We start from the raw sequence: 27808 nt of genomic DNA, 5'->3' as shown, positions 1-27808 counted from the left end.
GGCCCCTACCTGACTCAGAGCAAAAGCCAAAGTTCTCCCCATGGCCCACAAGGCCTTGCGCGCTCTGCCTCATTACCGCCCTGTCCTAATGTCCCATTGTCACCCTGGCTCACTCAGCTCCAGTCACACTGGCCTTCTCACTATTCCTAAAATGCACCAGGCACAGTCCTGCCTCAGGACCTTTGCATTGGCTGTCACTCTTCCTAGAGTTCCCCCCTGACATATTTGTGTGGCTCGCCCCGATCTTTCTTCACATCTTTATTCCGGTGTCTCATTATCTGGACCTGCACCATCCAGTACATTCACCACTGGCCCCATATGGCCGTTAAGCACCTGAATTCAGATGTGCTGTAAGTGTAGAATATGCACCAGGTTTCAAAGACTTAGTCCAAAGAAAAGAATATATAAAATGTCTTATTAATAAATCTTTCATATACATTGCCTGTTGAAATAACACTCAGTTTCTTCTGAGTTAAAGAAAGTACGTTATTAAAATTAATTTCACCTGTTTCTTTTTACTCTTTTAATGTGGCTACTAGAAAATTATAGATTTCACATCCAGCTCTCATTAAAATCCTATTGGGCAGTGCTGGTCTGAGCATTCTTAACACTCAACTACTTCCCTACCAGACAGTAAAGAGCAATTACCTTCTCCAGCTGATATAAATGTCATTACTCCCCTCATCCTGCACCAGATATTCCCCTTCCCCCTTCCCTGCATTACTCGTGCTCTTCACTCTGGCATCCACCATGTGTATTGGGTTTATTCTCAGTCTACCCCGACATGGACAGGGATTCCTATGGCTCGTGTCCCAGGACCTGGCCAGGGCCCAGCACATTGTAGGTGCTCACTTAATGTTTGTGAAGTGAATAAATGAAGACTCCGCCGATGCCTGCCATTTGCTGTGCACACCACAGCCAATAGCTTCTGTTGGCCAAGAAGGAAGAAAACGAGATGCAGAAACAGCTTGGTGACTTGTGAGATGGAGTTTGAGGAGCCCAAGTGACTATGAGAAAAGTTGGTAAAGGAACAGAAAAATAGAGTCAATTGAGTTGAAAGTTCTTTGGGGTTGTATGGCATGGCTCCCTCCTATTCTCCAGCTTCATGGCACCATCTCATTCCTTGAATTTGCCAAGCCTTTTCCCACCCCTGGCTCTCTGTCTCTGCCATTCCCTCAGTCTAGAAAGCTCTTCCCCCACTGACCAGGTTGCCCTTCCTTATCCATGAGACCTCAGCTTGCGACGGGTCCTCCCTGGTTCCCAGACTAGTTAACACAACCTACTGTGTGTCCTCAGAGCTGTTGCCTTCCAGCTCTCTCTAAGAATGCCTCATACCTGTGATGTATTCATTCATTGTATGAATTTTTCTGTTAAACATTTTTCTTCTACATCAGCGCCATGAGGCAGGGAGGGATTGTGTGTTGCTCTGCCCACCATATAGGACATGCTCAGATGCACATTTGTTGATGGTGGAAAAATAGGCCAGTCCAACCAAAAATGCCCATCTCTGCTCTAGGAGTAGTCTTGAAAAAGTGTTGGAAACATCCCCTGGCTTAGTTTGGGGTACCCCAGGATAGACCCTGAAACAAGGATTGAGGTGCAGGTTCATCTGGGAGGTGACACCCCAGGAAATGTTGATGGGAAGAGGGCAGGGGAGGCAAGGAAGGATGTGTGGTTGAGCAGGTGACCCCTGTGGGCAGCTGGGATCAGGCCCTCTGGGATCCTAGGCAGAACTCCCATCTTAGAGCATTCTGGAATGAGAGGCAAGGTCGCTGGGGAATTGAGCCCTCTCCTCCCAGCAGCCTTGGGTTGAGGGCTGCTCCCAGAGGGGCGTTCACTCCCTGGACCTATTTCTGTTTTGGAGAAAGCTCTCAGACAAAGATATGCAGGTGCTGATTGTTACAGGCCAAAGTGGTAAGATCTAGACCCCTGGATAAGACTGAAGACACCTTCAGATTATTTTCATGGCCACCATCCACGGGTTTTCGGCATCTTTTGTCCATTGTCTGAAGCTCTGATGACAACCTCTTCTATTGGGTGGCTCTGTGGTAGGCTTGTTCGACATCACATACCTCAGAAATTGTCTCGTTCAGGAAACAGGTCAGGGAGGTTCCCCAGGCTGCCTGATGAGGGGCAGCGGGACCCCTTGTCTCACCAGTAACACTTTCACAAGTGAGGTCTTAGGACGGGGACTTTCCAGGTGGGTGTTTCTACAGAAGGCTCATCTCATTACTGTGATTCTTACCTTCATTCGCAAGAGTGATTCTTTCTGACCCGAGGCTTGGGGTCTGTAGCGCCCTTTTAGGGCTGATGCCAGCTGGTCCACACCATCAGGGGCACGCCTATCGTGGGTTTGTTTGTTTTTCCATTTACTTCCGAGTAGCTTAGTGCACTTCCTGTGTGCCAGGCACTGTCGACCATTTCACAAGTATCAGTTCATTTAATCTTCACAATCCTTTGAGGGCTTCTGTTGTTTGAAGTGTACTGTCGAGGTGTCTAGGGTACTGTTGTTGTCCTCATTATATAAAAGGGGAAATTGAAGCATGGAGCAGGGAAGTGACTTGCCCAGTCACCCAACTGTGAAGTGGCAGGGCTGGGAATTTGAATCCATGCAGTCTGGGCTATGAATACTGAACTACTTTCCTGCCAGTTGGTAGAGCCCCAAGTCTCAAGGGTCTGTCACTCCCACAATCCCTCCCCATGGCCCCCCAGCCTCCCCACAATCCATTCTGATGGTAGTTGTGAAATTTATTGAACATCACCTCGACCACATGCCCTGGGGGAGTTTCCTTTCCTCTCAGTCCAACATTTATTATCATCAACCATACACCTGTTTGGGGGTCTTTGTAAATCACGTGTTATCCCGTGAGGCAGGTAACTAATACAGATGACAAAACAGGCCCAGTGATATAACATCACCTGCCTGTGGTCACCCAGCCAGTAAATGCCAGCATCAAACCCCAAGCACCCCTGCCCATCTGTCTGACCCTGACCCTGAAACCTACCCTCTGTTTTCCGTTCTGGCTTCTTTCTTCCAGCATCTTGGCGACAGTTGGGACGGAGTTTGACCTACGGACGCTAAGGGCAGTTCGAGTGCTGCGGCCACTCAAGCTGGTATCTGGAATCCCAAGTGCGTGAGTTTCCGACCCTGACAGGGGTCTGTGAAGGGCCCGGGAGTCCTCCATTTCCCCTTTGCAGGGCATCTCAGGAGGGGCCTCCAAGTTCTCCCCGATCCTGTATCAGGACAGCCTCCACTTTGGGGAAGCCCTCCAAGGGACCCCCAGGAACCTGGTTTCAGGCGTGGGTGCCCTCCTGAAAGCCAGCCAAGAGCCTCACCCAGAACCACAACACCCATTTATTGAGCGCTTACTGTCTATCAGGAGCCATGCTAAGCACCACTCATTATCTCATTCAGCACTCTCAACCCCATGGAGCTGATGGTGCTGAGATCTCCATTTTACAATGGGGAAACTAAGGCTCAGAGCGGCTGAATAATTGGAGCAGGGTCCGTGAACTAGAAGTTAGCAAGTGAGACCCCAAGCCTAGGCAGTAACGCTGGTGGCAGTAACTGTTACCATTTATTGAGTGCCTACTGTGTACTAGGCACTGCATAAAGAGGCTTACATGCATTATCTTCATTTGTCCTTGTAATGACCCAATGAGCCCATTTTACAGATGAAAAGGCTGAGGCTCAGAAAAGTTAAACCACTCACCTTATAGCTTTCAGTGATGAGCTCCAGAGTCCATGCTCGTCCCATGCTGCTTCTCCAAGGATGCTTCTACTCCAGCCTTAGGGGGTGGCTGCAACATTCAGGGTCGGGATTAGGTCCAGCTGTAAAAAAAAAAAAAGAGAGAGAAGCAAAATAAAACAGGGCTGACCTTTTTCTGTCCTACTGCCTCAGTTGGTAATAATAATAATTTATAAGCACTTACATGTGCCAGGCACTGTTCTAAGTATTTGCCATTTTTAAACTCATTTCTTCTCTTAACAGACCTGTGAGGTGGGCTCTATTATTATCACCATTTTATATTTCATTGGCTTTGTTCTTCAAGTTCATTGGCATCTTGATTTAAAGAGTAAGATTTCCCAGAAAACCACCAGCAGGGTCTTTTTGTAGAAAGAAGGCACTTCTACTTAGGTAGCTGCAAGATGCCAGCAGGTGGCTGCATAGTATCAAATTAAGGTCCACCCCAAAACTAACACTAACAAGAGTCTGTTTGATGACCACTTCTGACATGTCAGGTGCTTTGCTAGGTACAAACTCTCTTATTAAATCCTGAGAGGGAGGTACTATTCTAACCCACATTTACAGATGAAGAGACCAAGGTTCAGAATGGCAGCCTGGCTTATTCAAGGTCACCTCACTAGTAAGCAGATGAGTAGGTCTGGTCCCCTAGAAGCAGACTCAGATACGTATTCAGATGCACCTTCTTTATTGGGTGGGGGTTGCTGTCAGGAAAGAGGGAATGAGGACAGCAGGATGGACCAGGGGCAGATGCCAGGCAAGGATGCAGCCTCAGCCTGGTCCCGTGGAAAGTTCTAGAGTGTGACTAGCACCAGAGTTGTCCTCTAACTTGAGGCAAGGAGGCTGGCCTTTTATAATTCTCCGGTCAGCTTTTGGGGGCAGGAGGTGGGGCAGCAACAGCCTCCCAGGTGAGGCAGCTTCTTGTAACCAAGGGCAATTCTATGGAGAAGAGGGCCGCTGGGAGCCATTAACAGCCAGCTCCCACAGGAGCTGAAGGGTGGATGCATCTGCAGCGAAGGCGTTCTCACTTGGGCACCAGTAGCATCCAGTGTCCAGAGACTAACCAGTTTGCCACACTGCCTCCACTAGTATCGCCTTACATTTTGGACCCCTTGGAGTAGCATAGTCCCCTCGGACCCTCTTGACAGTTTCCTTCTCTTGCTGGGGTCTCCACCCGTCATAAGGTGCGAAGTTCTTCTAATCAAGAAGCAAGCCCCCAAGCTACATGTCGGAACCCTAATTTTAACCATAGACTTTCCTAATACATAGCAGTGGTTACAAACATAGGTTCCGACATGACTCAGACCTGGGTTTGAATCCTGACTTCTATTTCTCGTGCCCTTGGGTGAATCATGACACCTCTCTGAGCCTTGCTTCCCACCTTTGCAAATGAGGATCATTTTACATGTGCACCCACCTCATGGTGGGGTTGTGTCAGAAGCCAGTAAACTCCTGTCTGGTTTCTGTGGATTGGAACGGGGGACGTTGACTCCTTGCTGGTTTCGCCTACACGGTGCCTTTGCATAAATTAAGAAAAGATGCCCCCTTCTGGTGGAAAAAAATTAGAAAAAGGCGCCCCGCACCCCCTGGGTGAAAACCGTCCAACATCCAAGACCATGGCTCAGAAAGCAATGGATTTCCACTCCTTGTAGCCCAAAAGGTCAAGTGACACACCATATGTCACTTACTTTTCGAATATATCAAATACTTTTTAAAACACTTTAAAATCAAAAGTGCTTTTAAAAATTAAGAGGGATTGTTCCTATTATAATAATGAACAGCCTCTGTATGTCCTTCCTCCATGTCCTTTCACCATCACCCTATCCCCAGCCTCCTATGTGCACTGGGTTCCCTCAGGAGGCAGCCTGGGGGCAGGGTTTGGGAGTGCCTGTTCACAGGGCCATGGGGCGTCTCTCTGTGTCTCCCCAGGTTTACAAGTCGTCCTGAAGTCGATCATGAAGGCGATGATCCCCCTGCTGCAGATCGGCCTTCTCCTATTTTTTGCAATCCTTATTTTTGCAATCATAGGGTTAGAATTTTATATGGGAAAATTTCATACCACCTGCTTTGAAGAGGGGACAGGTAGGTCTGAGCATCATAATGTGTTTTTTTCCAAACTTCCTCCCATTTCTTTTCCTCCCTTGGGGACAAGCTCCCGGAAGGGCTATGCAGGGTTTGCTTCTTTCTCCTGGAAGCTGGGAGAACCCCCATCCAAAAGCGCTGCAGGCAAGACGGGGCGAAGCAGACCCCGAGATCTTGTTGCTAGTGCCTTGCATTGGGGTCCCCCAGAGGCTATCTAAGATATAAGCAGTTTATTTGGGAAGGAGTCCCAGGAAGTTCCATCGGGAGCATGCTTGGTTAAGTGAGACAGGGAAGGGAAGACATCTCGTAAAAGGATGTTACCGTATTTGCCGGCGTATAAGACGACTGGGCGTATAAGACGACCCCCTAACATTTCCACTCAAAATACAGAGTTTGTTATATACTCGCCGTATAAGACTGCCCCCTCTTCCGCACACCTTCCACACACCAAATAAAAGGTAAAACAATATCAGATTTGATTTCAACATTTATATTTATATTCAAATGCTTATGACATGCAGGAAAACTGTCACAAGGCTGTATGTAATCAAACATATACATAAATCGCGATTCGCGATTTTGCGCTATCATACTGGGTGTATGGTCGGCTGTGTGCGATTTTGCGAGTGTGGTAAAATCGCATAACAGCAAAATCGCGTAACAGCCAAGCATACACCCAGCAGCGCTGCTGATGCCTGAACGGTATGTGGAATGAAGTGGGCGGGCATCGGGAGGCCACTATGGCACGGGGCAAGCACTATGGGCAGTCTATCTGAAGTGTACCTGGCGTATAAGACGACCCCCCACTTGGAGGCATATTTTTCAGGGCCAAAAAATCGTCTTATACGCCGGCAAATACGGTAATCAAGCAAGTGACCACTGTGGGCAACCAGGGCTCAGTCCCATTGGGCACCTCAGAGAGACAGCGTGTGACACACACCTCAGTGCCATGCCCCCCGGAGAGGCGAGGGAACTGGGTACTTACCCACTGACTTCTGTCTGTCACTGGTGAGGATGGCTCCTAGGTGAGCATGAATGCCCTGGCACAGCTGGCTGCCCTGTACGCTAGGTGCATCAAAGGTGTTCTCAGGTGGGAGCAGGCAGGGCCGGTGATGACAGGATGTGGACAGAGTGCCGATTGCCTCTGCCTAGTTACCTTGCAGTGACCACAGCCCATGCTGAGTTCTAGAGTAGGAAGAAGTGGAGGTGGCCTGGCCAGGAAGGAAGGGGTCTGATTACTTCGTGGGTGATGATTCATTACCTGAAGGGAAGGAGAGTAGGGGGTGGTTTCTCCTGGTCTCCCCTAGAAAGTACCTAAAGACGCCCCAACTATGAGTCCTGGCACCAACCAATCAGAACCTATCGCCAGCAAGGACCGGGTCCCTCTTCTCCGTACACTGTGCCAGGGTCCACACCTTAGTGGCTGGGTCAAGAAGTGTGGGCGGGGGGAGGGGGACAGGCAGGAGACAGCTCCCTCCCCAGACTCAGCTCTGAACCAGCATTGTGACAGGGCGGTGTCCCCCACTGTCCACGCACTCAGACCCAGTAGCTTCCAGATACATTTTCAGTTAAATCCCCTGCTATCCAAGCCCTTTTGCTCTCTGAAACCCAAGAACCAAGTTGAATCAAATAAGGAGGGAAGCCTGTGTTTCAGTATTTAGACCACCGGCCATCTTGGCGCAGACAGGCTGAGTAGCAACGCTAGCCATGGATCAAGGGCACCGTGAATTAAAGGAATGGACCGAGTAGACAGTGAAGCTAGAGGGAACACGGTTAGGAAAGGAAAGTGGTTTCAGGCCTGTCTTATTGGGAAAAGAACTCTGTGCTGGAGTGGCTTCCTACCCACCTCCTCTGCCCAGGGACCCCCATGTGGCCAAGCCTCCTCCCCAGAGCTCCCCAGAGAAAGGAAACCCCAGTAGAGAAGGTTTATTTGAGGTGCTTTCCTTCCTTTTTTTAAAATTTTTTTCTTCTTGCTCCTCCTGTCTCCTCTCCTGGGCTTGTGAAGTTTGCTCAATATGGGATGTCCTAATTATTTCTTTCCCCGATGAAGAAGGTGTTAATTGAAGCAGAGCTATTTCTGCGCCTGGCCTCGTCACCAGGCAGAAATTTGAGAAGGAGAGGTACAGGGCAGGGCCCCTTGGAAAAATCAGCCAAGAGCAGAGAAACCAGGACTCCTAGATCCTAGATTTGGGGGTTTTATTGTTTGCTTGTTTTTTCCCTTCCAGCCAAGAGGATACATGACAGGCTTGAGTCTGAGTAGGGTTGTAAGGGGACAGACGTGGGCAGGGGGCCACTGGAGGGTGGGAAGCCTCCATTTAGGAAGATGACTGAAAAGCTCACGATTAAAATTATAAGGCATGTGAGTAAGAGACAGATATATACAGACACCCAGGCAGCAGGTTAATTTTAAAATATATTTATAACCAAATTCCTCAGACTCTGGACGGTTGCTTTTCTAGAAGCAGCGCTCAGTGTTTCGTGACGGGGTGGTGGGGGTTGAGGGGGAATTGAAATGAAGAATGCCACTGGGCAAAGCTGCTAAAGATAGACAGGTTTTCAGTCGCATTCGTTCGTCATCAGGAACCCAGTTCCTGTGCGCCCAGCACCGTGCTAATTCTCACCAAGATGCAAATATAAACTCCCCACACTATGAACATGTGGGAGCTATTGTATCCCTGAGAAAAAGGAGGGACCAGTGTTCAGTGGGGTAACAGAGGGGGCAGAAATTGAGCCAGACTTGGGCACAGGGTGGAGACAGAGAAGGTTCCCAACAGAGGCCACCTTCCCAACAAACAGTGGTTCTCCTTTAGTGTAGAAGCCCATGGATTTTTTTTCTCCTGCCCTGAGCCTTATATTTAAAAGATTTTGCCTTCCAACCTGTTTATTAAATCATAGCTCCTGCACTAAGTCCAACATGAATGGGGAAGGCGTTTCCAGTCATTTAAACTAGTGGCTGACATGGTCATTGCTTCTTGAGCAGTGGGTGTTACGTTGTATGACCTAGAGTTTCTATTTCACCAGAGCTTCAAAGGCCAATGAGACTCATGTGTTCCATCCTGGTTTATTTCTCTGTGCTGCGTGCTGAGTGCAGGTTGGGAACTGGTGCATGTACCTTGGAGCACATACATTGAGATATAGTTTTGTTTAGTGCGAAGCTTGAGTTTCCACACTCAGCTGTCTGTTTTCTTGATGGACAATGTCACTCTGAAAACCTTCAAAAGTGTCACTCACTGAATAGGGCCCTCATATCTGCTGCTGTGGTCCACTGGGGACATACCCAGGACAATTTGTGCTCCCCTGACTCCATGTGTTCATGGAGGTATCTTTTTTCCTTCCCAATCATCCCCTTGGAATTTAGATCTGACCATTAGCGCCCAGCCAACTTTACCAGGAAACTGTCTTTGGTTTCCAGTGAAAGGGTTGTCCATTGGCTTGTGTCTCTTTACTTCTGGCATTTTCACAATCTGCCTCATGCTCTTTGGGAGAAAGCTTAGCTCCTGTGCCTGAGGGTAAGTACTGCGTGTACTGCCTCCATCGCTCCCAGAACATCTCCCTAAGCCCAGCACATCTCAAGAAAAAAAAAATCAAGCTACAGAAGAATAACACAATGTGATTGACAAATTTGTCCTAATGGAAGTCTGGAGAACACTGAACCCAACTACCTCACAGTGCACACAGCACATTTACCAAAGTTGACTGTATTAGGGACCATAAAATGCATCTTGACAGATTTCAAAAGACTAAGTAATACAGAATATATCCTCTGGCCACAATGCAATTCAGCTGGAAATTGGCAACAAAAAGACAACCCTAAATGTGTTTGGAAATTAATAGACATACTTATTTGTGGATGAAATGATAAGATGTCTAAGATTTGCTTTAAAAATATTCTGTTGGCAAGGCAAAGTGCGGGAAAGGGATATAGATGAAACAAAGCTAACCCTGAGTTGATAAATGTTGAAATTCGTGATAGGTACATGGGAATTTATTACACTATTCTATTTTTTCATATAGCTGACAAGTTTTTTTAAGAGAAATACTTCTTGGTTACCCATGGGTCAAAGAAGAAATAATAGTGAAAATTGCTGAATATATTTTACTTAAACAATAATAATAATGTGTGACAAAATTTGGGAGATGCAGTTAAAGCCACACTTTAAGGGCAATTTATAGCCTTAGAGAAAATTATTAATCCATCTCAAAAATTTAGGAAGAATAATAAAACTTAGAGAAGAAATTAATGAAATAGAAAACAATGAAAAGATCAACAAAAGCAAATGTTGGGTTTTTTTTTTAAAGACTAAAAAATTCATCCCAATAGCCTTGTTTTGTTTTCAGTCGGTTGAATCTTCATGGGCCCCTATTTCTCAGAGCTTGTTTTCCTGGCTCCTTCTCCTGACTTTTCTCCCCTTCCCTTTCATAGATGACATTCAGGGTGAGTCTCCGGCTCCGTGTGGGACAGAGGAACCCGCCCGCACCTGCCCCAATGGGACCAAATGTCAGCCCTACTGGGAAGGGCCCAACAATGGGATCACTCAATTCGACAATATCCTGTTTGCAGTGCTGACTGTTTTCCAGTGCATCACCATGGAAGGGTGGACTGACCTCCTCTACAATGTAAGTGATGCATGCTCACAGGGAGGTGGCCTTCTGGGACCAACCAGCTCCAAAGGCTGCAATGGAGGGACCCCGAGCTGGAGAGGCAGCCCAGGGACAACTCAACACTGCCCCCAAAAGAGCCGACCTGAGGTTCAGGCCTTTAAAGATACAGGAGTGGGTGGATGGGTGCTCACCCTCAGAACTCTAAGTAGGGAAGGTCCCTCAGGACATAGAAATCCAGAGAGCACACGGATGCTGCAAGTGTTTAAATATAGTTTTAGATTTTTGAATACAGGCACACCTCGCTTTATTGCACTTAGCCCTATTGTGATTTGCAGACACTGCATTTTTTACAAATTAAAGGTTTGTGGCAACTCTGCGTTGAGCAAGTCTAGTGGCGCCATTTTTCCAATAGGCTCAGATGATGGTTAGCATTTTTTTAGCAATATATGTTTTAATTAAGGTATGTGCATTTGTTTTTAGACATAATGCTATTGCACATTTATGAAATCACAGTATCATGTAAATATAACTTTTTATGCTCTGGGAAACAAAAAAATTTGTGTGATTTACCTTATTGTAGTATTTGTTTTGTTATGGTGGTCTGGAACCGAACCAGCAATATCTCTGAGGTTGCGTGATTCAAAAACCAACATGGATAAAAGAGTAATGTCCTTAAACCTATCCAAGGGGGCTCTGCACTGGGACTTGCTGGCCCTCTTCCAGCTAGGACCCTCCCCATGGTGCCCCCTCCACGGGGCAGAGGGGACATGTCTACCAGGAGCTGGTGCCACTGTGTTGGATTAGGGCCATCCTATTCCAGTACAACCTCATTTTAACTAATTATATCTGCAATGACCCAATTCCCAAATAAGGTCCCATTCTGAAGTTCTGGGGGTTAGGACTTCACCATATGTTGAAGAAGAGGACACAATTCAATTCATAACGCCCCCCCTAAATTCTAGACCACACTGTGGATTACCCAAGAGCCTAGAATTCTCTGTCCAAGCCCAAATTCCATGGACTTGCATGAGATTCTTCTGTGGGTGTGTTTTCCAACTGGACCGCCCGTTTGTACCCTCCAAGGGCCAAGGGTGTCCTAGGGGTGGCTGTTGGCACACGTATGGCTGGAGCTTGGACATGCAAGTGGGATTATCCACTTCCGTGCAGGACAGAGCCATGAGTGGGAAGAGAAAGTGGCAGGCTGTGGTCAGGAGGCAGGGCTGTCTCTCCTCACACCATGGTCTAGTCCAGATGTCCAGGTTCTAATTTGTACCCTACCTTCCCAGTGCTTGTGAAGGTATGTTTGTAAAGGAGGAGCATGCAGCATATTCTCTTTAGTAGCTTTTCAATATTTACACATAGTATGTGGGCCTCCATTGGTACTCTTGTCCTAGGTCTTGAAAATATTAGGGACAGGCCTAAAACGATGTATACTCGAACCTCTACCCAGCCCCCTTCCACCTGTTTCCTATCCCCCATCCTGGGCTGCTCCACACACATACTGAAATTGCTAAGTTAAGGTCCTTTCTACATTAGCCAAGACTTGACCCACTAGGGAAGCAGCGCCAGGTTTCCTCCTGCACGCAGAGGAGCTGAACTCTCCTCCTGGTCACAGTGTGTGTTCCTTAAGGAATTTCCCCGTTGGGGTGGAAGGAGATTTACAAGAACCCTTTTGATCAGTGGCTCTTTTTAGGGTGGGGATGAGACTGCTGCTTGAGAGTAGGCAGCAAAAGTTGTTGCCATGGACAGTTGTGCATGTCACACACTGCACAAGTCACCACATCTCAGCAGTGCTGTTCATACCATAGACAACATAGATGCCTACCATTATTATGATAATTTATAGGCAAATGTAAAAGATGTGCAAAAGGGACATAGTGTCCTAATTTGTCTGAAGACCTTGTCCGAGCATAGCATCCCTAGGAACAGATGGCAGATCTGAAAGATGCTCAGGCCCTCTCTTGGGCTTCACCTGCAGAAAGCTCGGGCAAAAACTTGCCAAAGCTTGCTGGGGGGGGGGGGTTTATGGGGTTTTGGTTTTTATTTTGTAAGGCTGGCATGAGAAGAGATTACAAGGGGCAATAAACCCTCCTGGGAGTGAAACAGAACTGGAAGACAATTAGAAAATTCAGGAGAGCAGAAGTGGGGAGTGGGGAGTAGGAGCTGAGAAAATTGTGAATGTGGCGACGAGTTGTGACACAAGGCTGGATGTCCAGAGAAAGGGTCGGGTTCAAAGGAAGACACTGGGGTTGTGCTCAACGGTGGGAGAGAAAGTGTGAACAGGACCATGAACTTCCGGAAGATTTACAGTCATAAGCACCGCTATCTGAGGGGATGTGTGTCCTAGGAGCTTAGAGCTGAGCTGCCTCAAGGGGAAGCACAGAGTCAGGTGCCAGGCTGCCTGGGTTCCCACCCCAACTTCACCACTGCCTTGCTGTGCAACCTTGGGCAAGTTGCTTGGCCTCTCTGAGCCTCCATTTCCACTTGTGCAAAATAAGCAGAAGCACAGTCCTACCTCACAGGGCAAGAGGACTGAGTGAGATGTGAAGTATTTAGAACAGCACCTGGTATTGGGCAGGCTCAGTATAAGCCAAATTCTCTACCCAGATAGGCGCTCCTTTTAGAAACATGAATTTTTCATTATAGAAACTCCAGCAGCACCTGAGGAAGTGATGTGAACTATAAAGTCCCTCTTTCTTTCCCACCCTCGCCCTTCTGGTAACTGCCGCTAACTCAGCATAGCCTTCTAGAACTTTCCATGCACTTACATCCCCTGTTGTCCTTTGGGTAGAAGCCCGAGCAGCGATTTAAGCCTGATGTGAGCATTGAGCAGTAATAAAGTACCACAAATTGGATGGCTTAAAACAACAGACATTTATTGTCTTACAGTCTGGAAGCCAGAAGTTTGATATCAACATATCTGCAGAGCCGCACTCCCTCCAAAGGCTCTAGAGGAGGATCCTTTCTTGCCTCTTCCAGCTTCTGGTGGCTGCTGACAATACTTGGCGTTCCTTGGTTTATAAATTCTCTACTCTCCACTCCAATACTCCATCTTCATATGGCTGTCTTCCTATAAGGACACCTGTCATGTTGGATTCGGGTCTACCCTACAACCAGTACAACCTCATTTCACTCATTACATCTGCAATGACCCTATTTCCAAATAAGGTCCCATTCTTCAGCATATCTTTAGGGAGGGGCACAATTCAGAACACCTCCCAAATCAACGACTTGCGCCTGAACCTTTGTCTGGGGCTTCCCAAGGGAAGACAACCCACCCCCCCAGTACAACCACTAAGGCCTCTCATTGCCAAGGGCAGGGACTCGGGTCTTTGAGTTTCTGCTGGCAAAGGCAGAGGTGTCACTTTCCTAGATTCCGCAGGACCCTGCCCTTGTGCCCTGCCATCTGCCAGGCCTGTTTTAGGACACCCCTTGCTCTGTCCAGCCACAGGCAGGCACAGGGTCTGGAATCTACTTGTGTAGAGCCAAGGGCCCTGGGCGTGGCAGGTGAGATCCACAGGAACAGCTACACACCTGCTCCGAGCGACTTAGAATCCACAGGCTCAGCTCTCACAAGCTCAACCCCTCGTTTTTTTTCTCAGCGTCATCGAAATCCCTTTGTGTATTTCGTAATTATCTATTGACTATCTACTTTGTGCCAGGAAACAGGTGATTGGGGACACTGCAATGAAGATGACAGACAGAAATCCCCGCCTGGTAGGGGACAGACATGAACAATAAGCATGATAAATAATAAACAAGTCGGGAAATGGGAGATAGACAGTAAGCAAATGCACAATATGGGACGTGGTGACATCCCCTCTGGAGACAAAACCAGCACGAGAGGACAAGTGATGCAGGGACGGGCTAGTCTAGGTCAGGCAACAAGGGAAGGCTCCTTGGAAGAGGTGACATTTCCCCAGAGGAAGAGGGAAGAGCATTCTTGGCAGAGGGAACAGCAGCAGCTCACCTACACAGCCATGTTCAGGCCCCTTCCAGTTTCCCCACTTTCACTTTGTCCCTTTTCTTTCCCTCTTGGCTTCCTAGTTGAAGTGCCTTCTGGAGAAAGCCTAACCCAACTAATCAGCAATGCTGTCAAAGATTTATATCAGGACGTGTACCCCAGTGTTATTTATAAAAATAGAACAAAACTAGAAGCGACTAGTTAAATACCGTATGGTCCCTCTATACGATGGCATATCATGTCGTCTTTAAAAATCATCTTGTTGGGAGAATACATTTAAGGATGGGGGGAAATACCAACCATATAATGAGTGGAGGGAATTGATTTTTAAAAAGAATCAAGGTGAGATCAACCTTATGTCTTAGTCTGCCCAGGCTGACGTTACAAAATACCATAGACCAGGTAGCTTGAACAACAGAAATCTGTTTTCCCACAGGTCTGAAGGCTGGGAGTCTGAGATCGGGGTGCCAGCATGGTCTGGGTCTGGCGACGGCCCTCCTCCTGGCTTGTAGATGACCTCCTTCTTGCTGTGTCCTCACCTGGTGGGGAGAGAGAGAGAGAGCAAGCTCTCTGGTGTCTTTTATAAGGACACTAATCCCATCATGGGGTCCCCACTCTCATGACCTCATCTGACCTCCCCAAAGCCCCACCTACTAATATCATCACTTTGGGGGTTAGAGCTTTAAATATATGAATTTGGGGTAGGGGGGAACAATTCAGTCCATAGCAGCTTATGATCTCAAGTGTGTAAACTTGAAAATACAGGTAAGGAAAAAAGACTGGAAGATACCATTTAGGGGGTGGGATTCAGGAATCTTTATTTTTTCGATACTTCTCTATATTGTCAAATTTAGATGATGAGCACAATTTACGTTTTTTGGGTTTTTTTTTTAAGCTGAACCATCCTGCCACCTGTTGGCAGCTCAGCGGCTATTCAGCTCGGGCCGGGAATCGAACTGCTGTTTTTCAGAGCTCAAACTCTTGAGTGAGCTCTTAACCAACTGAGCCACTTGACCGGCCCTCAATTTACTTTTAGAATCAAGAAAAATATCTGAACTTGTCTTGCTAAATGTTTAGGAGGAAAAGATTTTTGGTCACTCCTAGGCCAAGAGATGGGGAGGAGGAGCCGGGGAATGAGAATTTTCTGGGTCCCCTTAATCTACATAATCTGTCCAGAAAGAGTTCACAGCAAAATAAATAGATGATTGATTGATTGACTGATGTTGCAATAATAAATGATCATTTTAATTTTGTTGTTAAATAAACAAAGTAAATGAAGAAGAGACAAATCTTCTTTACAGAAGAAGTCCAGTTAATATATGTAGATACTCCCCCTCCAGAAATGGAGCTTAATCTCTCTACACTGGAGGGTGGGCTGGATTTAATGACCCACTTCCAAGAATCAAGTAGGGGAGGAGATACAGTCATTTTACAGTAGAGAACCCTAGCGGACACTAACTTAACCAAGCAACGCAGTTGACACCCCCAGTGAACGTGTGATCACATGACCTTTGATTTGCTGTGATGGGGAGGGAACCTCACCTCTGTGGCTTTTTTTCCCGAGACTCATAACCCCAGTTTAATCATGAGCAAGGCATCTGACAAACTCAGGTTGGAGGGGGTTCTGCAGGCTACCTGGCCAGTCCTCTTCAGGAACTATTAAGGTCATGATAAACAATGCAAGACTGAGAAACTGTCACAGACCAGAGGTGCCTAAGGAGACATGAGAACTAAATGCAACGTGGGATCCTGGAGGGGGTCCTGGGACAGAAAGGAGATGCAAATGAGAAAACAAGCAATCCAAGTAAAGTCTGGAGTTCAGTTTTTCAATAACCTGTGAGGGAGACATTCCTGTCCCCCATTTTATAAATAAGGCTCAGAGGTTGAGAGAGATGCCTAGGGTTGTCCAGCCGGGAAGTGGCAGTGCCAGGCTGTGTGCCCTGATTTTCTCTTGCCTGTGCCCCGAGCTGGTGCCAGAAAAATAGATATGGGGGGAAGGAGAGGAAGAAAGGGAGGGTAGGGAAGGGAAAGACCGATTTAACTTTTAAAGGAATCATTTCTTAAAACTCTCACTGTAGTCTGGGGCAGAAAAGATGAAAGATTGGGAGCAGGAGAGCCCACCTCAGTTTTGCTTTTTTTGCTTTTTTTTTTTAGTTTTAGTTTTGTTGTGATATAATTGGCATACAATATAAGTTTAGGGTGTACAGCAAAATGATTTGACATATATATATATATATATTATATATATATCAAAATTATTACCACAGTAAGTTTAGTTAACATCCATCACCTCATATAGTTACCAAAAAACGTTGTTGTTGTTTCCCTTACAGTAAGAATGCTTAAGATCTTCTCTTTTAGCAACTTTCCAATATCCCGTACAGCAGTGTTCACAACAGTCACCATGCTGTGCGTGACATCCCTAGTACTTATCTTATAACCGGAATTTTGTACCTTGGACCACCTTCACCCAATTCCCCCACCAAGATAACCCCTGCCTCTGATAACCACCAATCTGATCTCCTTCTCTAGGAGTTTGGTTTATTTTGCTTCCACTATAAGTAAGATCATACAGTATGTATCTTTGTCTGGTTTATTTCACTTACTGTAATGCCTTCAAGGTCCACACATGATATCACAATTTGCAGGATTTCCTTCTTTTTTATGGCTGAATAGTATACCACTCTGTGTGTGTGTGTGTGACATATTCTTTATCCATTCATCAGTGGACACTTAGATTGTTTCTATGTCTTGGCTGTTGTGAATAATGCTGCAGTGAACATGGGGGTGCAGATATCTTTTCTAGTTAGCATTTTCATTTCCTTGGGATAAATACCCAGAAGTGGAATTGCTGGGTCATATGGTAGCTCTATTTTTAAGTTTTTGAGGAACCTCCATACTTTTTTTCCATAGTGGCTGCACCCCTTTACATTCTCAGCAGCAGTGCACGAGGTTCCCCTTTTTCCACATCCTTGCCAACACTTTTTCCCTCATCCTTCTGATGATGGCCATTCTAACAGGCGTGATGTGATACCTTATTGTTCCACCTCAGAACTTAGCCTTGTTGAGCCACAGACCCCTTTGTCAGTCTGATGATTTTTAAGGGCATAAATGAAAAGACATGAGATGATGGAGGAAGCCAAATGCATTGACATTATCAAAATAGTTTTTAAAACAGATTTGTGATGTAGTTTTCGAGTTTATAACACATTACTGACAGGACCTCCAGACAGGTCAGATAACTCCTGTAATTTCATGAGAGTGTTAAGCTTACAAGACTTTACGTGTTACCTGTAAACTGTGTGTGATTTCTGTTGGGGACGGGCATCCCCGGTTCTGCCAGGCAGCTGCCGTTTGCTGCCTCCCTTCCTAATGGAAGAAAATGCCCACTTCCAGTGCAGATGTGGGGAAGTAAAGGTTAACTTTTTTCCATTCCAATTCACAGACTCCTTGAATTCTATCCTCAGGAGCCTCAAGGATTCCCTCTCAAAAGCTGAGACTAAGGGAATCCCACAAGTGATTTCTCCAGTTGCTGCGTCTAGAAAAATCCTCAGAGGAGGTGATAGTTTAGGTAATAGGTGGAGGTTCTCATTATGGTAGTGCTTTTATAAGAGAGAGACCAGAGAGTTTAGTGTGTGTCTCTCTATCTGTGTCTCTCTTTCCTTCTTCTCCACTCCTTCTCGTTCTTGCTTCTGTGTGATTTTCTCTTACTCTCTCATGCTCTGTTTCTCTCACTCCGTTATTGTCAATTAAGAAAGCAACAAAACAGTGTTTAGTTGGTGATTATAAACACATGGTCCTTGACAAATGGTCACTAATGATTGAAAATGATCTTTGACCTAAGCATTTTGTCATTCGTAGATGTTCATTTTGACCACTATCAAAGCATCAGATTTTCAGGGACTGTAGATCATGCATTCATTCAACAAACCTTCATTGAATGCCCTCTGTGTGCAGGCACTCTTCTAGGCACCGAGGACCCCCAGCAAACAGAGGAAACAAAAATCCCTGTTTGGGGGGAAGCAGGCAATCAAACGATAATTGAGACATACCGTATTTATATATGTAAAGGGCAGGCATCTCTGTCGCAACTGCTCAGTCTTCTGTCATAGTACAGTCAGTCACAGACAAAATAAATAATGAGTGGGCATGGCTGTGTGACAATAAAGCCTTCATTTACAAAAACGGGGGCTGTAGTTTGCCGACTACTATGTTAGAGAATGACAAAAGCTCAAAAGAAAAATAAAGCAGGAGCGGGGTTGTGGTTTATCAAGGTGAGAAGTTGCAGTTCTTCTAATAAGACCTGAAAGAGGTGACAGGGAGCCGGAGCCGTGGAAGTCTGTAAGGGAAGAGAGACCCAGGCAGACGGGACAGCCACTAAGGCTCTGAGGCAGGCGTGAGCTTGGCTTTTGTGAGAAGCAGAGAGAGGGCCCGGGTGGCTAGAGGGGGATGAGGGAGGGCGAGAGGGACTTAACGAGGCCAGGGGAAGTGACAGGACATCTCATAGGCAGAGAGATACTATAATGTATTGTCCAAACCAGGACAATTTGGAGAGCAAACAGGGAAAAGAGGACTCAAAAAATAATTCAAAGGCATTGCATGATCAATAACGGGTATAAACTAGGACATACGACCTCTCTCATGGCCACTGTGGGGCTTTGTCTCTTTTACGGTCAAATCCACCCCATTTTTATGCCATCTGCTGTGGAATTGGGTGTTCTCCTAAGCTGAATATTTTTTTTTTACATCCTCTACATTTTTTCTGAATGAACCATGCTCAAAAAAATTAGAGGAAAATAAACCATAAAACAGAAGGCACTTAAGGATTTTACTGGGACTCAGCCATTAATTTGTTTGACGAGTATTTATCGAGTGCTTTCTAAGCGCCAAGGCGCTACACTAGGCACTGACTGTGCTGGAATGAATCAGTACCTCCCCTCTCCTTTAATGCTCTCACGGGCCAATCGTTATAAATACAAAATACTATGTACGTGCAGCCATGGATAAAGTAGGAAAAAAGTCAGTTGCAGGCCAGAATTACAGGTCTAGCCCCAGCATGCCATGCACACCCTGTGTGAACCCCACAAATCACATCGCCTCTCTCAGCCTCAGTTTCCTCATCCACTAGGTGTGGCGATTGTGGGAATCAAGGGGTATTTTGTCAGTTAAAAAGGGGTGTTGTCTGAAAGTGATAGTGAGTTCTGCCTGCCTCTCCATCCCCAGGGAACCAGCCTGATCATTGGGACGTGGGATAGGTACATTTCCCTTTTGTTAGTATTATTTAAACACAGGGACCTCAGGATTGTATGCATTCACCATGCAGCCAACATGTTGGTTAACCCCTACTGTGTGCTAGGTTTGTTCCAGGAACTGGGGAGCTGATGCTTTAGGGAGCAAAGACTCTATAAACAAGTAAATGCATAAATCAACAACATGATTCAAAATGTGAAGCGTCCTGGAAAGAGAATGAGATGTCTGGCTGTGCTGCAGGAAGCGGGGAAGACCTTTCAGTTGGGAGGCCTGGGAAGGCTTCTCTGAGAGGGGACTCAGTGGAGCTTAAGGCTGAGTAAAGAGGAGGAATCAACCAAGCCAAGATCTAGGGGAAATTGGGCTCCAGGCAGAGGCCCAGAGAATAGAAACAACTAGCTCATTGTAATCTTGAACTTTACCTTTTTGGGTACCAATTTCTCCATTGGACATAGAGGAGACATTCTTTTCCCCCGCCTACTTCATAAGATCTATATAAGGGTCAATGAGAAAGTGACATTTGAGAAGATGGTGGAGGAGTGAACTAAGGTGATACCAGGGTGTATCAGTCAGGAAAGCTGGATTATGCTGCAGTAACAAACATCCCCCAGAGTCTCTATGGTTTTAAGAACAAATGTCTTTTCTTGCTCCTGCTACCTGTCCAGCACAGGTTGGCAGTGGGGGAGAAGGGGGTTTTGCTCAACATAGTCACCTGGGATCTAGCTGATGGAGCGGCCACCATGTAGAACATTGCCACTGACTGTCCCAGAAGGAAAGAGAGCCCTGGAGGGTCCCTCACTGACCGCTCAATGCTCTGGTCCTAAAGTGACACAGGTATTTCTACTCACTCCTCATTGGCCAGCATTTATCATGTGGCCCTCAGCCAACCACAGGGCGACAGGGAAGGGCCATCCAGTCATATCACCAGAAATATGTAGTGACAGCACTAATGGAGAAGAGCACTCCAGGCAGCAGAATTTTTTTAAGCCTTTGGAAGAAAGACAAGACAATCTTGAGAGCACATCATTCCCGGTATTATTAATGATTTTGACAAGTGAGCAAGTTTTTCAACCCCTTCCTCCTCCTGCACCCAGACTCATGCACACTCCACCCTGAACTGCCCAAGGAGATGAGACCCAGGAGGGGAGACTTGTATCTCCTGCCTCCGCAGTTCTCTGCTATCGCAGAACGGCCGTGGCAGCTCCAGTATTTCTGCTTGGGAAATATATTTCCCATTTTGCTTTTTAGCAAACCCCAGGGAAAGCCCACCTCCTACTTAAAAACAGCACCGAACCCTCCGCCAACTTCTTTTCAATCAGTTGTTGGGCCCAGAGCATGGAATTGAATAATTGGACTAGATTTGGAAGAGAACAAGTGTCTCTAAAATCAGGCAGCAGAACCCCAGTCCCCAGGAAGAGAAAAGCAGATGAGGAAAGAGAAAGGAGGAAGAGGGAGCAAGGTTTAGGATTGAGGCCGTGGGCTGTGCAGGGAACTTAGGCCCACCTCTCATTCAGTCATTCAACAGACGTTTACTGAGCACGTCTGTATGCCTGGCATTGTGCTAGGGAATACAGCAGGGAATAAAAATCACAACATCCCTGCTGCTTGTGGAACTCACATTTCAGCTGGGGAGGTGGACAGTGCACAGGAGAAATAAGTCAAGTATAGAAGAGGAGAAGCAATAAGGGAAAAAATAGAGCAGGAAGTGGGATTAGAAATGAAGGGTTAAAGTTTAAAGGCCCTTTAGAGGTGACATTTGAGTAGACACCTGAAGGAGGTGAGGGTGAAGCCATGTAGGAATCTGGGGGAAGGGCATTTCAGGCAGCGGGAACAGCAGGTGCAAAGGCCCTGAGGTGGGACTGTGCTTAGTGCATTTGAGTAAATGTGAGGAGGCTGTGTAGCTGGAGTCGAGTGATAGGTGAGGGGAAGAATATGAGATGAGAGAAAGGAGGCGAAGGGGGTGGGAGGCACCTCTGCCATTTAGTAGCTCAGTGACTGTTTTCATTTTCTGTGGCTGCCATAACAAAGAACCCCAACTGGATGGCTTAAAATAACAGATGTGTATTCTCTCACAGTTCTGGAGGCCAGGAGTCTGAAATCCAGGTGTCAGCGGGACTGCACTCTCTCAGACTCTGGGTAGAATCCTTCCTTGCCTCTTCCTGGCTTCTGGTGGTGGCTGTCGACCCTTGGCATTCTTTGGATTGTGGCTGTGTCCTTCCAATGTCTGCCTTCACTGTCATCCTCTCCTGTGCATCTCTGTCTTCACCTGGCATTTTTCTCTTCTTAAAAGGACAACAGTCATTGGATTAGGGCCCATCCTCATGACCTCATCTTAACTTGATGGCAACTGCAAAGACCCTATTTCCAAGAAGGGCACATTCATGGATACTGGGGGTTAGGACTTCAACACATCTCTGGGGGGCACACAGTGCAGCTCACAGCAGGGACCTTGGGCGTGAGACTTGACCGCTCTGTGCCTCAGTTTCCCCACCTGGGAGGATACGAAGGATTATGTACTGACTTTTGGGATTCATGTGAGGATTAAAAGCTCAAGTAGGCTGCCTACCTGGCACTGTGGGTGTCTGTTATTATGCTGAGCGGCGTGTCATGGGGTCAGAGGATCCTAAGCTTGTTGGAGCGCTGGGGTATGGGCGGAGTCTGAGATGGGGGGCTGCCTCAGCAACAAGGGGTCTCCGCTACTTCTCCCTGCTCAGCCTTCTCCCTCCCCCCGCCCCAGACCCGCCACGCTGTTCGCATCCCAATCCCGCTTCTCCAGATGGCCCCGAGGTTTTCTTCTGTTAGCCAGGGAAGTCCTGCCTTCTGTCAAGCCCCATTCTCCTGACTAAATTCTTTCTTCCAGAACCTTCCAAAAGCAAAGCATAGAACTTTGGGGCTTGTTAGAACAAGGGCTTGTTATGGGGGCTGGCACATTCATTGTCCCCAGAATCTATCTGCGTTCTGTGATGATGACATTGTTTGGTTGGGTTTTTTTCCATTTTTTTATTGTGGGAAAATGCACATCACATAACATTTATCATCTTAACCATTTTTAGGTACCTAGCTCACTGGCATTAAGTTCGTTCACATTATTGTACAGTCATCACCACTAACCATCTCTAGACCTTTTTCATCTTCCCAAACCGAAACTCTGTCCCCATTAAACACTAACTCCCATCCCCCTCCCCCAGCCCCTGGCACCCACCATTCTACCCTCTGTCTCTATTAATCTGACTCCTCTAGGGACCTCATCTGAGTGGGATCACACAGTATTTGTCCTTTTGTGACTGGTTTATTTCACTTAACATAATGTCCTCAAGGTTCATCTGTATTGTAGCATGTGTCCGAATTTCCTTCCTTTTTAAGATAAATTTGACTATCTTAAAATAAAACAAACAAACCTTTTTTATTGAAGCAAAATAAACATACAAAAAAACCCCACAGAAAATAAGTGAGGAGCTTGGTGGATTTTTCACAAACAGAACACACCTATGTGACCAGCATCCAGATCAGAAAACAGAGGCTTCTCAGCTCCAGAAGCCCCCTCATGTCCCCACCCCCGTTGCTATCCTCTCCAACAGGTGCCCCATCTGGACCTCAAGCATTGTCAGTGAGTTTGCCTGTTTTTATATTTTGCATAAATGGAATCTTACATATGTACTCTTTCCTGTCTGGCTTCCTGTACTTGACAACTCGGTAAGGTTTATGTGATGGGGGGCAGTCATTCACTGCACTGTATTCCATTTATTTATCCTAAGGATTCAGATTGTTTCCAATTTGGGGTATTCATGAAGATCACTCTGTGAACATTCTTGCTGGTGCCTTTGGCACGTGCAGGTTCACACTCCCAGGAGTGGAATTCTCAGGTGGTAGTAAAGGTACATGATTCACTTTAGTAGACATTCCCAACCTGTTTTCCAGAATGGTTCTACCATGAATTATGGGTTAAATTGTGTTCTCCCCGAAAAGAAATTCATGTGCTGAAGCCCTAACCCCCAATGCATCAGAATATGACCTTGTTTGAAATGGGGTCATTGCAGAAGTAATTAGTTACATTAAGATGAGGTTGTTAGGGTAGGGTTGGCCCTAATCTAATCTGAGTGGTGTCCTTATAAAAAGGGGAAATTTGGACACAGACATGCACACAGGGAGAATACCATGTGAGAATGAAGGCGGAGATCAGGATGATGCATCTACAAGCCAAGGGACACCAAAGATTGTCAGCAAACCCCCAGCTAGCAGGGGAGAGGCCTGGCACAGAGTCTCCCTCACAGACCCCAGAAGGAACCAACCCTGCCAACACCTTGAGCTTCCAGAACTGTGAGACAATAAATTTCTGTTGTTTCAAGCCACTCAGTTTGTGGTTCTTCGTTAGGAGCCACAGGAAACTCATACATCATGTTACCCTCCCTTCAGCAGCATGTGAGGGTTCCAGTTCCCCCCCAGACTCACCCACACCTAGTAGTGTCAGTCTTTCTCATGTTAGCCTTTCTGCTGCGCAACAGAAGCACTAAATGTGCCTTTAAAGTTGAGCTTTCAAAGCCACGCATGGGAGCCCCCGCATTCGGCAGATGCGGTGACCCACTAGAAGACGCCCCCTCCTCTAGCTGCTGAAGCTGAGGCTTCCCCAGCACAGAGGTTAAGTCCATGAGTTCTGGGGACTGGCCATCTGGTTCAAATCCCCCATCTACCACTGTCTAGCTCTATAACCTTTGGCTGGCAATTTTGTCTTTCTGGGCCTCAGTTTCCTCAAATTGTATTGTAAAATGGGCATTGTGGTAACATAGGGGTATCATGAGGATTAAATGATTAAATGAGCTTATACAAATAATATGCTTAGAAGACTCCCTAGCACACAGTACTCTGTAAGTTCTAGGCTATCTATCTATCTATCTGTCTATCATCTATCTATCTATCTTTGGTTTTCTTCTCTTATTTCCTTCTCACCACAGTGTTCTCTTGCCCATATCACAGTAGAATGTTCTGTTTGTGGACTTCTTTCCCCTTGAAAATTGAGCTAGGCGCTTCTGGGATTTTTTTGTGGTTGACATTGAGGCAGCAGAAAATAAAGGAGACACTTGAGGGAAAGTCTCACAGCCCTGCCATCTGGCTTGGTGACTTACACTAGCCGTCAGACCCTGCCATCATGTACCTGTTCTAAGGGAAGGATGTAAGTGTTTTGAGGAGAAGGGCGGGAGGGAGGGATTCATTTTTCCTTTTCAGTGGGCTTTGTTTTGTTTTTTTGTTTTTTTATTAAATTATTTTTTATTATGAAATACACATTTTTTAGAATTAGTTTCAGCTGTACAACACAGTGCAATAGAGATATCCGCAAGACCCTGCCATCATGTACCTGTTCTAAGGGAAGGATGTAAGTGTTTTGAGGAGAAGGGCGGGAGGGAGGGATTCATTTTTCCTTTTCAGTGGGCNTTATGAAATACACATTTTTTAGAATTAGTTTCAGCTGTACAACACAGTGCAATAGTTATACTTTTTACCCCTCGAAGTGACAACCCCCCTCCCCCAATCCGTCTCCCCACTTCCCCCCAATATCATACATATCTATGACAAATCCCTTGACTCCACTCAGTGGGCTTTGTTTTTTTCTTCTCCTGGTGTAAGATCTGGGATGTTCTTCTGAGTGTCATGCGAGTCCTAGGTCCCGTGAGGATTAGATGGTTAGGAGGGGGCTTTGTCCTTCTAATAGTACTTTTGGGTTTCCCTCGCTGGCCGACCTTGTGCTCCATTTCCCTCTCTGGGCTGCCAGAGCTCCAGGACTCCACAGGTCAAGGACATTTGGGAAACAGCCCCAGCAGAACCAGAATTCCTCCTCCTCTCACTTGTTTGATGAGACCTGAGTCCCTACTCAGTGTTCACTTGCCTTCCCTCCTTGCTTCCCACAGAGCAACGATGCCTCAGGGAACACTTGGAACTGGTTGTACTTCATCCCCCTCATCATCATTGGCTCCTTTTTTATGCTGAACCTCGTGCTGGGTGTGCTGTCAGGGTAAGTCTTTGCTACTCACCCATCCCACTCTCCCTTGTCATCTTCTTCCCAGGAAGAAGCCATCAAAGCTTTGTTTTGATTCTCCAGGGAGAGACATGCCTCTTACCTTGCTTATTAGCAAGCCATGCACGGTTGTGTAGGTTGTGCACTGCTGGGGGAACCCAGTCAAGGGACTCATGGAGGCTGGAATCCATCCTGGCCTAGACTCACCCCACTGTGCCCCTGGTCTTGAGCTACCTCTTCCCAGGGAAAGATGAGCTTCTTTCCAATTCAGAAGGTTTTCCCAAATTTTTCAGACCCACAACCCACCACACAAGAAAATTCTATAGAGCTTTACTTTCTGTAATTTACATTTTTAAAAAACTAGTAGGTTGGATTTTACCCCCCTCCCCTATTTTCCAAATATAAAATCATAGCCTACAGTCAAACATGCATTTTCATGACACACATTATCTCTAATCCCCAGGATTGTTTTTTTTTTTGGCTTAACATAAATGAGTTTCATTTTATTACCAACAAGAAATCTGGGGACTGGTACGGTGGCTCCATGGTGCCATCAAGGACCTCAGTTCCTTCTACATTTCTACTCTGACATCCTTATCAGAGACTTTCAATCTTATGGATGCCTCATTGTTTCAAGATGGCTGCCTTACACTCACAAGATGTCCGTCCCACGTTCCCAACGGGAAGAGGAAGGAGGAAAACGGGGAGGGGCGGGGCCTATATGAGGGAAGTGAGGCTGCTGCAGAAACCTTCAGCTTATGTCTCATTGGCCTGACTTAGCCAGAAGCACAGAGAATGAGAGTGGAGTATGTAGCCAATCGTGATTGGCATGGCATGGTTTATAGTTTTGCCTTTTTCTCTGGTTGGGTGCACTTGTTGGGAAATGTGGGAAGCTGGCAGAAATACCCACTCCTAGAATATTCTGATTTTCTCCCAGAAGACCTGATTCCACTTGTTGAAATCCTTTGGCTTCTGAACCCCCAAATACACACAAACCCGAGCACACATACACACACTCCCTAAAATTTGTTGAACAGCCAGGCCTCACTTTTTTGTGCTTCTGCAGGGAGTTTGCCAAAGAAAGGGAGCGGGTAGAGAACCGGCGGGCTTTTCTGAAGCTAAGGCGACAGCAACAGATTGAACGAGAGCTCAATGGGTACATGGAGTGGATCTCAAAAGCAGGTGAGGCCCTTTCATTGTGGGGCCCAGAATTCAATCCCAGGGCGCAGAGCACACAGTCATGCGTGCAGTTTAGAAATGGAGGAAGGGAGGGTCATGATGGGAGGAGAAAGAGGGCTGAACTGGTAGTCTTGATTTTTAGTAATAAGAATTCAGAGTAAGATAGTAAAACTCCTGGGATAAAGCCAAGATACAAACACAAGACCAGGTCAGGCTCAGGAAAACACAGGTAATGGCTTCCTCAAGGGATTTCAAGACCTCGGCACAGAGTTTAAATCTTCCGGTCTGCCCTTTCTGCCTTCACCATGTGCCCAGGATAGGCCATTGCGTAATGGTTACAAGCTCTAAAACCAAACTTTGATTTACATCCCAGCCTTGCCACCTCCTAGCAATGCACCTCACCTTCCTGTGCCTCAGTTTCCTCAGCTGTTAACTGAAGATAATGATAGAACCTACCTCATCAGGCCGTTTGCAAATTCAATGAGATAATCCAAGCTAAGTCACTTAGGAAGAACAGTGCCTGACACACAGTGAACACATATTTGTTCAGCCATTCACCAAACACTTAGGCAGCACCCACTGTGTGCCAGTCACTGTTCTAGGCACTGAGGATATAACAGTGAACAAACAGACCAAATCCCTGCCCACAGAGGTCTGATATTTTAGTGAGAGAAATGGAAAATAAACAAATAACATATAATGTTGGGTGCTGCCAAATGCTGAGAAGAAAAATAAAGCAAGGCAAAAAAAATTTAAAAATAAGCCAGGGCAGGAGGCAGAAAATGGTCATAGGAGACGAGGTGATCAAAGAGGGTCTCTCTGAGGAGGTGATATCTGAGCAGAGGCATGAAAGAAGCATGTGGATGTGTAGGGGAGAGGCATTCCAGGCAGTGGGAACAACACGTATAAAGGCCCTGGGGTAGGAGCAGAGTTAAGCCATAGCAAGGAATCAAGTGTGGCTGGAGCTGGGAAAGTGAGGGG

The 27808-nt window shown here is 46.5% G+C and overlaps 1 protein-coding gene across 14 annotated transcripts in view; it reads left to right on the top strand.

Annotated features, from left to right (window-relative positions):
* The window catches only part of CACNA1A (calcium voltage-gated channel subunit alpha1 A), a 293690-nt gene that overhangs the window by 170517 nt on the left and 95365 nt on the right, over positions 1-27808 (top strand). For all 14 annotated transcript variants that reach the window (XM_019664149.1, XM_019664142.1, XM_019664141.1 and 11 more), the window contains 5 exons: positions 3039-3130; positions 5676-5828; positions 10252-10445; positions 25542-25645; positions 26715-26830. In XM_019664149.1, coding sequence (XP_019519694.1) covers positions 3039-3130; positions 5676-5828; positions 10252-10445; positions 25542-25645; positions 26715-26830 — 659 coding nt within the window. The remainder of the gene's footprint in view (positions 1-3038; positions 3131-5675; positions 5829-10251; positions 10446-25541; positions 25646-26714; positions 26831-27808) is intronic.

The sequence above is a fragment of the Hipposideros armiger genome, unplaced genomic scaffold (genome assembly GCF_001890085.2).
Source record: "Hipposideros armiger isolate ML-2016 unplaced genomic scaffold, ASM189008v1 scaffold_417, whole genome shotgun sequence".
Classification (NCBI taxonomy): domain Eukaryota; kingdom Metazoa; phylum Chordata; class Mammalia; order Chiroptera; family Hipposideridae; genus Hipposideros; species Hipposideros armiger.
Note: the sequence above shows the minus strand (reverse complement) of the source record. Positions and strands in the feature narration are given on the sequence as shown.